Raw genomic sequence first — 17,296 nt, 5'->3', positions numbered from 1 at the left:
CATGACATCTTGGGGGAATATGTTTAGGAGTATCTCATCTCTTCATTTAAAAAAATGAATAATCCAAATAAAATTTAGGCAGCAGTTAGATTACGGACTGAAGGTCATTATAACATGAGTTAGGTTGTGATTTAGAAAATTAAATTAATTTACAAGCATGGATGAATCTGAATATGCAGAATTGTTACTTTGCAATTAGTATTATTTACTTTCTATCAGACAAGTCAGAACAAGCACATTTTCAATAGTTACAGATTTGAAAGAGTAAACTAAAAGGACTTAAAATACACATGCCTCAATAACATTAAACATGAACTAATGACATTACAATCAAAGCTCATTATAATAATCAGTACCTATGTCAAGAAACCTTCATAACAAAATGGGACTTTAACTTTCCAAGACTCTGTTGTTAGATAAATTAAACTAACTGGAATGCTTCTTTCAAAATATTTATTAAATAAATGTTGGACTAAGCTGTCAGTTTGTGATTCTGCCCCTGGTAAGAGGCAGTGCATTTGTTTCGCTGCTTCTGGAGCAACCCAGGAGTGAGATTGTGACTTGGGGAATCACAATATCACCTACACGCTATGCTCTGAGGAGGTGGTACATTGCAACAGATCTGTGCTTGTCGCAGTGTCTGCTCCCCAAAGCACTGCCATAATTATACTGCTAGGAATGTTGGGGTATGGAGTCAAGACTCCATCCTCTCTTGCCACTTTCCACCCACTTGTGCAAAGGTGGGGACATAGAGGCTTTATTGAGCATCCATTCTCCCTGTGCAGAAGTGGCAACAATCTAGTCTTACATCCCCTCTTGCTGCCTTGTGTTGACATGCAGGATGGGCCATGGTCTGGCCCTTTATGCAATTTCAAAATACCTTTTAATCACCTGTACAGAAAATAAATAGCTTATGTTCATGGGTTGGTATCCATACACCACCATGTTTTACTCTATAATTATTCATAGTTTAATTATGTAGTAGGCTCCTATTCCCATACAGCATATATGAAAAAAACCATCAAAGATTTATGCAAGATTTTATGTGAAAATAACAGAGAACAGGATGATGAACGGTTAAGAATATGTGACAATAGGATTAATATGGTACTTGGGTCACTTCATTATTTTTGTAACATCTGCCTAAATGCTTTTTTCTTCTGAGATATGACAGATCTTTGCTTTATTCTGCATGCTTCCAATCATATGTTGAGAATAGGCAGGTGTGTGCTTGGACTGAAGGAAAGGGTTTGATGTGGGGATTTCAGAGTGCGGATTTTTTTTTTTTTAAAGTCCTGAGAATTCCCTTTTCTGAAGGATGAGCATAACTTTCTGTAGACAGCAGCTTCTGCTACAGTTCACCCAGGCAAACAGCCCTTTGCTCTCAGTAGAGGACCAAGAATAAGCTGCCTGCTTGATTGGTACTTGTTCAGTGGGTCCATTGTCACCTCCTCACCTGCAATATCTCAGTTTGCATAGTCAATGTTTGCAGGAGCCTTCTGCTACTGTCAGTGCTCCCAGCCAGCCTGCGGTAAGTAAATCACCTTCCTTTATCTAGTCTTAAACTAGTGCACCTGAGAGAGGATGACAACTGCCAAGCAGACAGGCATCATTGGCTTTACTCACCTATGTACAGATGCGTGGATGTCTTTTCTTACTCCCTTTGCCCTTATTCCTTTGCAGTTTTCTGATCAGGATCAACAGGGACTTTTTTGTTGCATTCAATCAGTCTTCTGTCTCCTCCTTTACTTGCAGTGTTGGATGTAGTAGCACTGGTGTATTCTCCAATTTAAGACCAATAGTGCCCCTTTACTCATCTCAGGCCTCCATTTCTCTCAAAGGTCACCTGCACATCAAAGAGAGAAAAATCCAAATGCTTTTCTGAATGATTCATATGATGAGAGTGACCTCTCAGTCCAGGGGTACGTTGCTCTGCAGATCCTGCTCAGAGAACAGTGAGGAGGGTATTGGTGGAAGGACAATCCACTTTCTCACTCATGCTTTTATAGGGCTTGTCTACACTTACTGGTGGATCGACGCTGCGGTGAAGACCCGCTGAATTGACTGCCGATTGCTCTCCCATTGACTACTGTACTCCACTGGATCGAGAAAAGTAAGGGGAGTTGACGGGAGAGCGTTTCCAGTCAACATTGCGTAGTGTAGACTCTGCGGTATTAACGTAACTCAAATTGCATAACTTAGATCGACTTTCATGCATAGGGTAGACAAGGCCTCAGCATCTTAGGCCTTGTCTACACTAAAGGGAAAAGATTTAAGCTATGCAATGAGTTACGTGAATAGTGTAACTCAAATCGACATAGCTTAGATCTACATACCACGGGGTCCACACTATGCGACGTCAACGGGTCTTCACTAAATTTACCGCTGATGCATCAATCATCACAGCATTGATCCTCCAGTAAGTGTAGACAAGCCCTTAGTTTGTTTAAACTTTATCTCCTATATTTTCAAAATGTTACATGGGATTTTGGCTGTGTGACTCATTAAGGTCAAAGGTTGGTACATCACTATAAATCAATAGTTCTTAACATTTAGAAGGAATAGTTATTTGTAGACTATGTTTTGGAAGTGTCTGGCTGACTTATTACATGTGTATGTGGTCTTGCTTCATGTCCAGAGAGATTACTTGGTGTAGTGAAGCTGATCTTTTTTCCTCTAGCAACATCCTGCATATGTGAGAAATGCATGGCAGGAGAATGCCCAGGGCTATCTTTAACTCACGCACCAGATTTTGGTAGTTTTTTTTTTGTAAACTGATCACTCTTTGGAGTTAGTTTGGGTCACTCAGTTTGGTCACATTAATCCTGTTTCAAGCAGTGCCCACCCATTTCTGTGGTTGTATATCTTCCTCTGGTAACTGTCAACAAATTTGATAGCTGTGATTTCTACAAGAGCATGGTAACAATTTAATGTCAATTATTTGTAATAGCCAAGTATTTCACTTCTGTTATTTAACTTATTCCAAAGTGGAGATATCTGTTGTACTCAGCACTTAGGTGCAAAGATGATAGGCACCTTTAAAATTACATTTGAGAGTGACAGAAGAAAGAGCCTTAATGACGCGGCATGGTTCTTTTCTCCTAATTATTTTAGAACATCCTAATCCAAATTTACATTCTCCATTAAAAGGCAAATCTTGCTTGCCTTGATGTCATTGAGACTATTTGTGTGAGAAAAATATCATCTCTTCAATGAATGATACATACATCATATGCTACATTGCAAAATTTAACTTGTGCTTTTTTCATTTCTAAAGATACTTTATGGTTCAGAAATTCTTGTAACATCATATGTCTAAATATGATCTACAGTACATGTTCATACCAAGGTCTTGGTCTGTAACTTGGAGGTACTTTCAAATCTTCTGGCTTTCCTGTATGATAGTGTTTGCACAGGTGGAGAATTTTCATTTGAAAAACTAGGCGTGCTTAGTTTTCATAGCACATACACTGAATAGGGTCCTTATGTGTTGTGTCGTTTTACAAGTAAGAGAAAAGGAAATCTATTTGGAAATGGTATTGATGCCCTGCATGATGATACATCAGGCAGATACTTTTTGTACAGCCATGCTGCCTGGCTGGAGAACCTCACTAAGTGTTCACCCTTGAACTGCTTAACTGGTAAACAGTTAACCAGGCATATAATATTTCAGAATGTAAATTCAGGCAGTGCACTTCTGCTGCACCTTCATTAGACTTCCTGATTGTGTAACAGACAGGCATTTCTCTGCATCAGTTACTGTTCCTGCTGTCAACAAATAAGACATGTAGTTACGGAGATAGATTCCACATCTCATCATGTAATTTACTGTATCTTAGCAACAGCTACTGGTACATTAATTCGTTGTTAGTAAAGGGATATAGACATACAAAAATTGCATGGAGAAAGTTGCACAAAAACACGGTCCTCTATCATTGAAGCTAACAGAGAGCTCACTTAACTGAGGGTAGCACATTCCTTATACTCACTATGAGCCAGTCACTAAGAACACTCACATGTGTGCATAATGCCAGTTTATTACAAATGTTAGAGTTGGGTTTAGAAAGCAGGTGTTCCTGGCTTCCAATCCTGTATTCAGCTCCACACCTAAATAATGTCTCTTAACAGTCATAGCAATCCATGAAATGTATTTACACAGAGATCCACTCCTGTTTCAGAAGACAGAGGAGCAGGCGTATGTAGATTTCCAGAGCAGTGCAAGTGTAGTAGCACTGATGATGATGCATCTAAGCAAGACATAATCCCCACATGTCAACAGACAGTCTCAGTATAAAAGCCAATTGGAAGAAACACGCAGAGATTTTATTTGAAACCAGATATCAATATTCTGTTTCTAAGGTCTTGTTAATTACAAAGAATTTTAAAATATAGGAATCAGATGTAGAAAAAAGGTCTCTTTAAGCTACTAAGTAATGGATAATGTTACATTTTTAAAAGATCTTTCCACCTTTTCTGCACCTGCTGAAGTTGCTGTAAATACACCACTTAGGTAACAGTCCTTGTACTTAGTCTACAGCCAGCTGGTATAGCTGGGTCTTTGATTTTTCTCTTTTTTTTATATTTTGGAGGAATTTGTGAGTAGCTTGATGTATTTGACATCTATGAGACATCTTCTTGTATATGAGAAGAGCAGTGTGTTATACCACCCAGCTGTGTGTATTTGTCTATACATCAAGCTGAGGAGCAGCACTTAGCCAGATCTGACAATCAAGTGTGAGCTAGTACTACCCACACTCAAGAGTGCATTGTAATGTTGTGTGCTTTTGCCAAGAGCTTGGCATTTGACAAAAAAAAATTGTCAGATGTGTTTCTCCTCCTCTGTCTGCTAGCCTTGAGTTTTGATTTTTGTTTAGTTTAATATACTTTTATTGTATGTTTCAAAATCAGCAAAGGCAGCCTACTGTTTTCAATGTAATAAATAATGTTAACATAAAAGTCATACGGTGTTTTTTGTAACATAAAAGAATGAATGTTTGGGAATATGCAGTACACTAACATGTCTGCCAACTTAATCTAAAGTTACATTCTGCTTGGTTTCACCAATGACTCATAGTCAGTTTATAAAGTGTCCCCAAAGAAAACTATAGACTGAGAGATCAGAGTACATTTCTAGTTTGTAAATGTCAATGCTGTTCTTGTCAGTCTAGTTAGGATCAGCGAATGTCAGTCACAGTGAGTGGTGATGTTATTCGTCTGTGCTACCTGCTCTTGGTTCAGACTGACTGACTGACCAACCTGATAACCATAATACTTCAGTGTTCCCCTCCACAAGTGAAGCATACATTTTATTTGCTTTTTGCTATAACCTGAGGACAATAATAGTGAAAATTTGTATTTTGTCTTTTATACCCTAGCATTGCATTTGTGTTCTTAATAGTTTATCTTGTTTTGTCTCTGTTTTCATTATAAGATCAGAGATTGGTCTATGTAATATTTTCATTCTTCTCGGATGCAAACACCAGGATGGGGAGGATCAGTTTAGGATAGCACATGGGACACATTAACCAGGAGCAATGGGATGTGATTATAAAAAGGGAAATTTAGTGACTATCAAGTAAATCTTCTTGACAAAGAAACCTTGTAGCCTGTGAAATATTCTAAGCAGGAAATAGTAAAAGCCAGATTAAGACTAGAGAAAGAACTGTAGGTGTGTAGGGAATAACCTTGCAGTGGCAGAGGTGAATTAGAAAGTATAACAACTAATTTTGATTTTTTTAAATTTGATTTGAGCTTGTTGATTTGTTTCGGTTTTAACATTGTTATAAAATGTATTACATTTCTGATTTCATACACGTGCTTTTTTCTTGTATCACATGAACATTTTTAATATGCAAAAAAACTTAAATATTTCTCATAGTTGTGTTTTATATGGTGGAAAATATTTAAAGAAGAAATATATTAAGGATTTGAAGCCCCTTGTATTCAAGTATTCAAATGCTATGGCTAACTTTTAGCCTCTTGTGGCATCTAACTGCTGTTTAGTATCATCATTTTTATTAATTATTTGTTAATGACCAGTGATATGCTCAGAACTGCACAAGATACAGTCCTTGCAAGGTAAAAGAGAGACACAGATGAGATGCACTAGGAGAGGCAAAGGAAATATTGACCAGGAATGTTGAGCAGAATCTTATACTTTCTCAATATTCTCCTCTTATATCAGGTTCAGGCAGAGATGGAATTTGATTGATGTGGCAGAATGTGTATGGGCCTGTCATGGTGTAAAAATTATTGCTTCAAAAACTCTATGGCTAATGCCAAACTCTCTCTTTCATGGTCTATGGTATTAACTCCATAATAAACACACACAGTATCAGCTATCTATTTTATTAAGACACACGTGAAGGAAAATTATGGGTTACAGACCTGCTTTTCTTAATCGTTTTCTTAAAAGATAGGACTATTAAGTGGATTACAACCAAAACATTCTCATTTTACTCAGAAAGCTGTTAGTTCTGTCAAATTAATTGCCCCAGCCACTCAGAAAAAAAGAAAGATAAAAGAAAAAACATGAGATGGAAAAAGGAGGGGAAGCTCTTCTTTACAGTCAGGTGGTGGATGACTATTAGCTTCAGATTGGAGTTGTTATTTCCTTGGGCAGGCATATTTCCTGGTCCACATTGAAGTCAGGTTGGAAGATTGGATTGGAGACAAGGTAAAGAGGACGAAGTTTCATTTTCTTTTCTGGTTGGCTGGAATAAACAGACACTATATGACACACATAGTCTTAAACAATCCTGAATTTTGTTTTGAGTATGTTATTAAACCACACCCTGGGGTACACTAGGCTTTACACCCACTACACCTAGAATTTGAAGGAGAAAACAAAGAAAAGCAAAGAAATAAACAAGATCCAGCATTTAAATCAGGCAAAGTTCTGCAGAATCCTGAAGGATGAGTGTACTTTTTCAGTGTGTAAGGGAGGTTCTCCTAAGGAAGAACTGAGGATACCAAAAAGTACTGTACTTAATCCTCTGAAATTACTAAACTGAAATTGGGGAAATTCAATTAAGTGGACAAACCTCAATTAAGATGAGGTTGCATGTACTTCTCCTTGTTTAAGATGTGTTTTCTTAAATTTTGGCTAGTGAAACAATACTAACTTTTTACATTTTTTAAATTCCTAATGCAACTAGTTTATTATTTAACTGCTGTTTGCTTCTTTGACTAATTTCATGTCATACCTTTTTTTTTTTTTTTAAAACAGAAACAAAAGCTTCTTGAAGAACTTGGAGAGAGTTGGCTTCCATATCTGACACCTAGAGATGCCGAATTCCACCAGCTGGTATTGTATCTTATTTTTAACCTTATTTGTAGTAAACTTGATTGAGCATTCTTATCAAATAGCAAACCAATCTTTATTTATTGGTGTACTGTTAGAGCTGACAAGACTAAAATGTCACTTCTTCTAATTCCTTTCTGAGGACTGGCATAGGTGAGGTCTTGGTGTATGTAGTGTTTGCAGAGCTGCACTCAGTGGAGTGAAATCCTTCAGCACTCAGGACAGAACAGAATCAGGAACCTTGGTGTGAAATCCTTCTGAAGCCAATGGGAGTTTTGCCATTGACTTCAACAGGACCAAGATTTTACCTTTCGATCTTTAGTTCACACCTGTAAATGGTAGCTCTAAAAGTCTCCTTTTTAATCTTTGTTTAAAGTAAAAGCTCACATAACATATAAAGAACTTTCTATTTTTGTGTTTTCTTGCAATTTGTGGTCAAGTGAATTGTATGACATTGATTTGCCATATCTCATGCTTGACTAGAGTAAAAAGAGCACAGGGAGTTACTGTTCTATCAGAGGTCTTCATGATTTAAACCATCTAGAGACCATGTTCTATAGACTGGATTTGGCAAAGATGAAGAGTCTTTAAAAGTGAGATTTAGAGTATGTTTATGCTTATAATTCTAGTCACAAACAATACACAATGGTTAAGACCTGGCATAGAACCTGAACTACAAAAGCCAGAATGCATGCCTCAGATGAAATTTAAGGAAAGCTAAAACAGGCCCAATAGTCACATAACTAAACCAAATTAGTATACAGAGGCATAGCATTAAAGAACTAGAAGAATACTGCTACATGCATCTTGGACCTTTCTCAGGTCAAATTGAAAACATGTGGAAAGAATTTTAAGTTCAGTAAAACGAGGTTGGAACACATTCAGTAAGATGAAAGACATAAAAAGGAATCTCTTACTTAGCCTGAACAACTATAGCAAAAGTTCCTACATTACAGCCGTGTCAACTTTCTTGTATTGACATGTGGCTCAAAGATGCATATAGTAGCAAAAAAACAGCCTTGGTCTTGTGCAGCGGGAAGGAAGGGTATTTTTTTGCAGGAGCTCATGGACAAGAAGAATTTTAAGATGGCAGCTTTCCACATTGCAGAGAAGAAGGGTGATCTGGGTTCAACTCCTGGCTCAGTTTTACGGACTTCCTGTGTGATCTTGGGCAAGTCACTTGATCTTTCTGTGCCTTACTCTCCATCTGTAAAAAAGGGATGATTAATATTTCCTTTCTGCTCTCCTTTGTTTTTCTCATCTGTTTTGAGGTCTTTGGGGCTTTTGCTGTCTTTACATATTTGTACAGTGCCTAGCACAATGGGACAGAGATTCTATTGGAACCTCTACTGTAATACAAATAATAAATAGTAGTAAAACACATGGTGGACAAACTTGCTACCAACAAAAAAAGCACTATCATGGAGCGCTTTTCTTGTCAGCGTCCTTCTCCCAAATCAAATGAAAACAGCAAACAGACTTCCTTTCCAGGGTCTCACCAATGTTCAGTAAAAGTTCTTGCTCCTTTTAGTTCTTGTCCGACCCAATCACCATTTTCTCCTTCCTTGATCCTGTTACATCTCCTACCGTCTGTTTCCATTTCCTTTTATACCAGCGTCTGGGCCTAATAGCTTGAGCCTAGCTGTGTGTCCTCCACACTTCCTAGCCCATCCCTGCAGAGGTGACAGGGAAAGACATGGTTGAGCTGAGGCTGCCAAGTGGAGTCTCTCAGCATCCATACAGGTAGAAGGGCTTTGGGAAGAAGATAAGCAATCAAATTAGACCAAATTAAAGTAATTAGTGATATTGAAAAGATCAAGGATCTTACATAAAGCCTATTGAAGTCAACTGAAAGTCTCCCATTGACATCAGTGGGCGTTGGATCCAGAACCAAATGGATAGAACTGATTGCCAGAAGGTGAGATAACTGAAATTTTATAGTCTTGAAAGGATTATATTGAGTAAGTTTGCAAGGTATGTACATAAAATATACCTCCTGTTTAGTTTATGTGCAGGCATGTGCATTTGCACATATATGTGGTAATGATAAACATCAAACACCTTTCATTCAATAACCATGATAGGAATTTTAAATTCTTTCTTTCTTACTTAAATAGCCGCTGTGGATGTCACAAAGTTCCACTCTTACCACTAATATTATTTCCGTAGTACCTACATGTACTTAAAGTTGGAAAAAAGGGAGAGACTATAGAAAACAAAACAACAAAATAAAACAAAATGCATAATGATGTACTGTAGATTAGTCTGTATTGCTTTCCTTGTTTTGTCTTATTTAAGAATCCCCCACTTGTGAGCAATGTAGTTTGAACAAAATGATGTTGGGAGGGTTAGGCAGAATATCATTCAAAAGCTGCTACATGCCTACAGGCATGAAGATATACTCTGAGCACAGTCCTGAAGTCCCTACTTAAAAAGTACTTCCATTGCACTCCCTTTTCAATGGGCATTTTTTCCGATCAGGGATTTTAGAATGGGACCACAAACTGCACCCAAAGCAATGTCCCTTTTAGAAATCAAATAGTGAACAGCACTGAGAAAAACACTAGAAAAAAATCATAGTAATAAATCCCAAATGTCTTCAATGAAACATAACATGTCATGATGTGAAATATAAGTGCCAATTTGCTTATCGGGGGACGTCTTCACTGGTTTGCACCTTTATTCAGGTGCTTGAGTGGTGGGGTTATCCTGTGTCTTGAAAACAAATTATGTGTTAGACACCACAACATGGCTGATTTTTAAATACGGTTTATGTAATACACATATGAAAAATTAAGCACAGAATGTTCATGTTCATTCCTGAAGTTATCAGTGACATAACTACTTCTAGCAGCGTCAATACGAACTGACCTTTAACACCTGCTGTGAGAGTTACAGCAAACAGGACGTGATTCTTTTCAACCAACATGGTGGCGTTCAATATTAATTCAGTGTTTACCCTGTTTTCTGATGCTTTAATGCTTTCCTTGTGCAGGACATAGAATGACGGCTGGTTGGAGATTTAAAGAATACAAACAATATTTTGAGATGATATGTTTAAAATGTGTTTCCACTTCCTGTTTTCTTCTGAGATACCACTGTATGCTTCTTAGGGTAGAACTCTAAAGACACCATGTGAGAAATATTGATAAAATAGTTCTTAAGCATGTAATTTTAGTGCACAAGCCAAAGGTAGCATGCTTCTGATTTGGCCGACGTTGAAATGTGGAACGCATTACCTCCATGTCCTAAAAGGAGAGTGAAATATTGTTGCATTTGAGTAAGCTGTGCATCTTCATCTCAGATGTGTATTTTCAGACTTCTAATTGCTTTGTAGCATCTTGTTTGATTCTGTCCTCTTTCTTTATTTCTTTGCTTGAAACTTTACTTGTGTGATTCATGTAACAACTTCAGTAGATTAATGGTGTTTTTAAAACTGTATTAAAATATACAGTGCCTTCCTAAATTTGTCATGATGATGCCTATGATTTGGCTATTGATTAATATAAAAGTCTAATTTGGGCCTCTCATGTTAAAGTTGTGCAAAAAAATCCAGCAGTGATGCTATACACGTGAACTACTAAAGCATTAAATTTATTCCTTAAGTATTACTTTCTGCAGAGCCTTATATACCTGTGCACAGTGAGATCAGATTCTGTGGCAAGAACTAAATACTGCACCCCTAGATTCTGTAGTAGCATTAAATATTTTATCTCCATGAAATAGCCTTCATTCCCATCCTCATGCTCTCAAACACACACACACAGACGAATATGGCTCAGAGTTGAAAATACTCATTGACATAAAATTCCTCAATAATTATTTTCATTAATGATTATTATTAATGATGTTTTCACTGTATTCTTCAGGCAGCTCATGGGGCTCAGCATTCATGTGGCCTAGCTCAGAGTCTCCTTCCCCACATGTGCCAGGAAAGCGGAGAAATGGTCATCTTCTCAGCCCTTTGGGTCTTGGCTGCTGCTCTGTTCTCCAAGCAGCTGAGCTCAACTCAGCTTACTTCATCTCACCAGTCTATACTTTTGGTCCTCCAGCTCTCTGGCTAGAAGCTGGATTTTAGCTCCAATACCTCAACTCCCTGTTGCCTGCTTCATTGAATGGTGCAAAGACCATGTTTTGTAATCCAACTAATTTATCTTTGTGGGAAAAGCTGGGGAGCAAGAAGCACTTGCAGGCAGGTCCCAGCAGGACAGGTAGATTGAAAACAAAATGTTGGATGACTGGGTGCAACAAACTGGAAAATTCCATACCTGGAGTCTTTGATAAAGACAGATTGTGCAACCTCAGAATCAGTGTCTCTGAAGCTCTGATTGAGATCAATGGGGCAGATGACATCTTTTAAAGGTGTTGTGCCAGGCTCTCTGCAGACTCAGGAAGACAGTGCTGCTCCATTTTACTCTCAGATCATATTTTAAAGGTTTTTGTTTTGTTTTTTAATCAAAGATGGGTTTCCTAGAGCATAGTTCTGCAGCTGCAGGATAGTGGAATACCTGAGGCCCTGTTTATAGATTCTGGCCAACATTTTCAAACTTTAGTATCTAAAGTTAGACACTTAAATGGCTTCATTGTCAGTGTTGCAATTCCCACTGAAATCAGATTTTAAAAAAATGCTTCCTTGGGAATTTTTGTGGATAATCTTGTGAAACCTTTAGCATACAATATATTTAATTATTTTTAACAAATTACCACCCAGTAGTGCCATAGTTTATTAATCAGTTAGATAGTATCTAATGCAACCCCATTGTTACTGGAGGGGATATTATTTTATCTTATCATGTCAGCTGTGCATATTTGTATATTTTGTTTCTTGGAGTAGGACAAGCAGCCTATTAAGTGTTGTGAAAATTAAATTATACAAGGCTGCTTATAGCTTGGGATGGATCTCTCTTCATATTTTATAAATCTAAATAAAATAGTGTTCCTTTAAGAAGCAACCATGTACTTTCTCTTGTTTGAGGCTCTAAGTGTTATGTAAGGGTGTATTTAAAATGTGATTAGATTATTAATAAAGAACGACATGCTGATTTGTGCCTCCTAGATTGATAAAAGGGAAAGGAAAGGAAAAAAAACAAGACGGAGGTACAGCCCTATTCTACAAATGGTCAGCCCAATTATTCGTGTATTGGATTGATAACCTTAAAGATTTAATTTAACTGCACTGTGTTCCTTTCTTGTGGTGAAAACTGAAATTAATTGGCAGAGTCCCCCTCTCCCAGGATAGAATCCACCAGTATGGCCTGCATTCTTTGTTCCTAGATATATGGCTTTACCTTTGGCAGTATTGAAATGCATATTGTTAGCCTGTGCTCAGTTTACCAGGCGCTCCAGATCACTCAATATCAATGACCTGTCCCCTTTATTTACCACTCCCCCAATTTTTGTGTCTTCTGCAAACTTTATCAGAAATAATTTTGTTTTTCATGTCATTGATAAAAATGTTAGATTGGTTCTTGGCGTACACTATCTTTGTAAAATCCCACTAAAAACACAGCTGCTTGATAATATTCCACTTTTAAAATTACAAGTTAAAATTAAAAGTTAGCCAGTTGTTAATCCATTTAATGTGTGCCATGTCAAAGTTGTATTGTTCTAGTTTGTTAATATGTCATGTGGTACCAAGTCAGATGCCTTTCAGAAGTCTAAATATATCACATCAACATTACTTCCATCATCCAAATGTGTAATGTCAACAAAAATATATATTACATTAGTTTTGCAAGATCTATTTTCCATAAACCCATGTTGATTGGCATTAATTACATACCCTCCTATAATTGTTTCTTAATTGAGTCCTGTATCAGCTATTCCATTATAATGCCCTGAAATGACGTCAGGCTGGCAAGCCTATAATTTCTCGGGTCATCCCATTTACACTTTAAATATTGGCACAACAGTAGTTTTCTTCCAGTTCTCTGGAGCTTCCCCAGTATTCCAAGATTTATAGAATGTCAATATTACTGGTTCAGTTGCTCCTCAGCCAACTCCTTTAAAACTCTTGGAGGAAAGTAAACTAGACCTGATGATTTTAAAAAGTCTGTCTTTAGTGGCTGCTGTTTTAACATCTTTCTGAGATACTAGTGGAATAGAAAGTATTTCATCATCAAGATATAAATGTATCAGATGGCTTTTTACCAAATACAGAACAGAAATATTTATTAGACACTTCTGCTTTTTTTGCATTGACAGTTCTACCATTTCTATCTAGCAGTGGATCAGTATCATGGTTAGGATTCCTTTTGTTCCTCATATATTTAAAAAAAACTCCTTATTGACCTTAATTCTGATGGCCCTTGATTTGACCTTGTGCCTTTTTTGCTTCTTGAATCAATTTTCTACCATTTCAAGCATCTGATTTATGTTCATTGCTATCAGCTTCCCCTTTTTTCATTTGTTCGTGATGAAAAATACACTTTATTTTTTGTATAGTTGTGTTCACCTCTCCCCTAAGCCTGGTTGGATTTTTAACCAGTGTAGCTTTCTTTCTCTGTTGTGCATTTTTAGGTATCAAATAAAATTATCATGGAGAAGCAGTGTTGCCTAGTGGATAGATCATTAGCCTGGGATTCAGGAGACCTGTGTTCTATTCCCAGCTCGGCCACTGGCCTGCTGGGTAACTTTGGGCAAGATGCTTCACCTCTGTGCTTCAGTTTCCCTCTCTGTACTATAGGGGTAATGATACTGAATTCCTTTGTAAAGTGAGTTGAGATCTACTGATAAAAAGCAAAGGATTATTACTACTCAGATTTTTCTAATCAAGTTCTTTCTTCCAGCTAATTTGGCTCAGTTGTTTTCAGCTTTCTGAAATTGGCCCTTTTTAAAGCATCAGTTATACATAGGTGTATATTTCTGGTTTGGACTTTATTCTGTGTGGGTTGGTGTCCAAGTAATGTACTCCAAACAGTTGGCTGTTGCCAGTGTATATCTAATACATTCTATCTATCCATTCAACCTAGGCATTTATATATGTTCACCACAGTGGTATCTAAGTACTAGTTTACATGCTAAGAGATTTTGGACTAATACAGTTAGAAAATGCCAAAACTGAAAAAGAACTAAAAACACAGTGAAAATGTACATAGTACAGATTACAGTACATGTTGTGCCACACAGCCTCTAACTGCACTAAATTGGTTTAAGACCAATGCAAATCTATTGGCAGTGCTGTTATCTAATGGTAGACTGTGCACCTATGTGTTGGGAGGAATGCAATTCAAATGATCCATCTATCTGATGCCGTATGTAACACCAGCTGCCCTAGCTGTTTCACTACTGCAGGGGTGGCCAACCTGAACCTGAGAAGGAGCCAGAATTTACCAATGAACATTGCCAAACAGCCACAGTAATATGTCAGCAGCCCCACATCTGCTAACCCCCTCCACCCCCAGCACCTCCCGCCCACCGGCAGCCTCGCCAAGCAGCGCCTTCCCTTCCCTTCTCACGCCTCCCACCCGCCGCAATCAGCTGTTTTGTGGTGCGCAGGAGGCTCTGGTGGGGAGGAGCGAGGGCATGGCAGGCTCGGGGGAAGGAGTGGAGTGGTGGCAGGACCTGGGGCAGAGCGGGGGGTTGAGCATTGAGTACACCACAGCACATTGGAAAGTTGGCATCTGTAACTCCAGCCTCAGAGTCAGCACCCACACAAGGAGCCGCATACGACTTCGGAGCCACAGGTTGGCCACTCCTGCACTACTGCATGATGAGCAGATCTTAACCACAGAGCCTGACACACAAAAATGTGGTGGGGAGGGGAAAACCTCTGCATTTGTGCTTATTAACCTCCCTAAAACAAACAATGGTGGTCAAAATAATAAATGGCACAAACGTGCACTAACTGAACAGGAAAATGGGGCCATCAGTTTGACTCCTTTCACAAGCTCCTATCACCGTAATAAAAATTTTGCAAGAATTATACAGGAGAGTAATGCTACAAAGCTTTGCCCACATCATCATTAAGGAATTGCACAACACAGCTGTAGTCACCCTTTTTCCTCCCTGCCCCTGTCTTTCCAGAGTTGGTTTCTTCTTCTTCCTACTAAGCTGGAGTGTAAGAGTCCTGAGGTCAATATTGGAACTGATCCAATTTGCCAGTGTTCTATCTACAATGTGGCTTCCTTACCAAATGTAGCAAGTAGTCATAATTAAAGGAGATGGCTCGTGAGCCCAAGCCTTGAGTTTGGAATACCTAGAGCCATAGCTTTAAATCTTAGCAGGGTCAGCTCAGTGCCCTCATACTTCTGAGGTAGATTAATGTGTTCAGTGCAGTGTTTTGTGTGTATATGGTGTGCAGGGTGCAGGGGGGTAGTGGTGGATTTTGGATGAAATCTTAAGAACTGAAGACTGCTCTGTAGCCCTTTACTTAAAATGAGGGGTTTGACCTTGTGGTCTTTGTCCAAAATTTTCCCTCCCTCTACTGATGTGCTTGTGCAGCATCCCACTTGACTGCTGTATTTCAGAGATGCTGTATGTATGTGTTTTGTAAGGTACCTTGTAATATTAAAGTACTAAACAAATATAAAGTACTGTGTTTTCCTTACTGCATCACATTCTAGATTTACTTTTTAGAGAATAGGAGCATAGCCTTAAAAATACATACCTGGATATTTAAAATATGTTCTGGTTCTTACAAAAATAACAAATTGGTTATTTGTTTTGTTTTTTAGTGGAAGACCAGATATTCCAAACTCTTCCTCAGGAAAGCTGATAAGATACCCCAAGAACTTCATCACATAGTGCAAGAAGCCTTTTTGACCTTGCAAAAACATGATTGTTTCTTCCAAGATCTAGTAAGGATCAAAGAAAAAGATTTTCTTACACCAGTATCTCGTATATTAATTGGAAACCCAGGATGCACTTACAAATACTTGAACACAAGACTGTTTACAGTTCCATGGCCTATGGAGGATTATGAAATAAAATATTGCCATCCTGAACTATTTGCAGCTTGTAAAGCATTAATCAAACTTAATGACTACTTGAATGTAGAAGCCGTCCAGGCTTTGCAAGAACAAAATTTATCTGAGACCAAAGAAACTGAAAATACTGCTGTCACAGATAGAGAACAGGATTTTTCTACTTTTATTAAGGGGTCCCTCTTAGAAGTTCAAAGCAGTCTTTATACACCAAGGAATGACTGCACCAGTCTTAAGTACAGAACATCTTATAACTTGACTTTATTGAATTATATGGATCCTCTACAAATGCCGTACTTGAAACAAGAGCCTTATTTTGGAATGGGGAATATGGCAGTGAGCTGGCACCACGATGAAAATCTCATTGAAAGGTCAACAGTAGCTGTGTACAATTACAGCTGTGAAGGTGAGTAGTGGGGAGGTAGCACAATATGATTTGGCAATTGGTCTAAATGCTTTAATACCTGAAGCTTTTTTATGTTTTACTGTGTGAGCATACGTACATACTGTGACAAAGCTCTGTCCTTGCCTCCGTGGGTCCCACGTTTCCTGGTGGATTTCGCTAGCTTCAGAGGCTCACTGTGACCCTCCACATAACCCTTCTCTCTCTAGGGACAAGGGTCACAGTCTACTGAGTCATTTTCATCATAAGCCAGCAAGGGAGGTGAGGAGAAGTTATCCTTCCTTACACAGTCTCTGTTGTTTCCCAGTCTCATTGATTAATCAGAGGGCAAAGGTGTGGGGGGGAGAGCCCGGGCCCACCCTCTACTCCGGGCTCCAGCCCAGGGACCCTAATAGTATCAGCTATGGTAGCTGACCTTTTAGAAACATGACATGTACAATTCCCTGGGCTACTTTCCCCACAGCAGCCCTCACTTCCTCAAGCTCCACTTCACCCTTACCCCAGGGCCTCCTTCCTTGTGCCTGACATGGTGTGTACTACTCAGCCTCTCCAACAGCACATCTTCCTTCCACAGCTCCTGACATCCACACCCACCTGACTAACTGGGAGGCTTTTAACTAGATTCATCCAGCCCCTGATTGGCTTCAGGTGTCCCAATCAACCTAG

The 17,296-nt window shown here is 38.5% G+C and overlaps 1 protein-coding gene and 1 long non-coding RNA gene across 29 annotated transcripts in view; one reads left to right on the top strand and one right to left on the bottom strand.

Moving 5' to 3' along the window:
- The window catches only part of FTO (FTO alpha-ketoglutarate dependent dioxygenase), a 322,346-nt gene that overhangs the window by 58,121 nt on the left and 246,929 nt on the right, over positions 1-17,296 (top strand). For 18 of the 25 annotated variants that reach the window (XR_005222328.2, XM_043526407.1, XM_037878283.2 and 15 more), the window contains 3 exons: positions 7,229-7,306; positions 15,329-15,442; positions 15,979-16,633. Coding sequence is in view for 24 of the 25 variants with exons in the window: in XM_043526407.1 (XP_043382342.1) it covers positions 7,229-7,306; positions 15,329-15,442; positions 15,979-16,633 (847 nt within the window). In the remaining variant the exon portion in view is untranslated. The remainder of the gene's footprint in view (positions 1-7,228; positions 7,307-15,328; positions 15,443-15,978; positions 16,634-17,296) is intronic. The other 7 variants (XM_027829759.3, XM_027829768.3, XM_043526412.1 and 4 more) reach the window with 1 other exon arrangement.
- The window catches only part of LOC119563732, a 70,478-nt gene that overhangs the window by 20,850 nt on the left and 32,332 nt on the right, over positions 1-17,296 (bottom strand). For 3 of the 4 annotated variants that reach the window (XR_005222329.1, XR_005222330.1, XR_006285262.1), the window contains exon 2: positions 1,627-1,846. This is a non-coding gene — a long non-coding RNA (uncharacterized LOC119563732). Of the gene's footprint in view, positions 1-1,626; positions 1,847-6,334; positions 8,511-8,802; positions 8,977-17,296 lie in introns of those variants that run through there. The other variant, XR_006285261.1, reaches the window with a different exon arrangement.

Source organism: Chelonia mydas, chromosome 12 (assembly GCF_015237465.2).
Source record: "Chelonia mydas isolate rCheMyd1 chromosome 12, rCheMyd1.pri.v2, whole genome shotgun sequence".
Lineage (NCBI taxonomy): Eukaryota > Metazoa > Chordata > Testudines > Cheloniidae > Chelonia > Chelonia mydas.
Note: the sequence above shows the minus strand (reverse complement) of the source record. Positions and strands in the feature narration are given on the sequence as shown.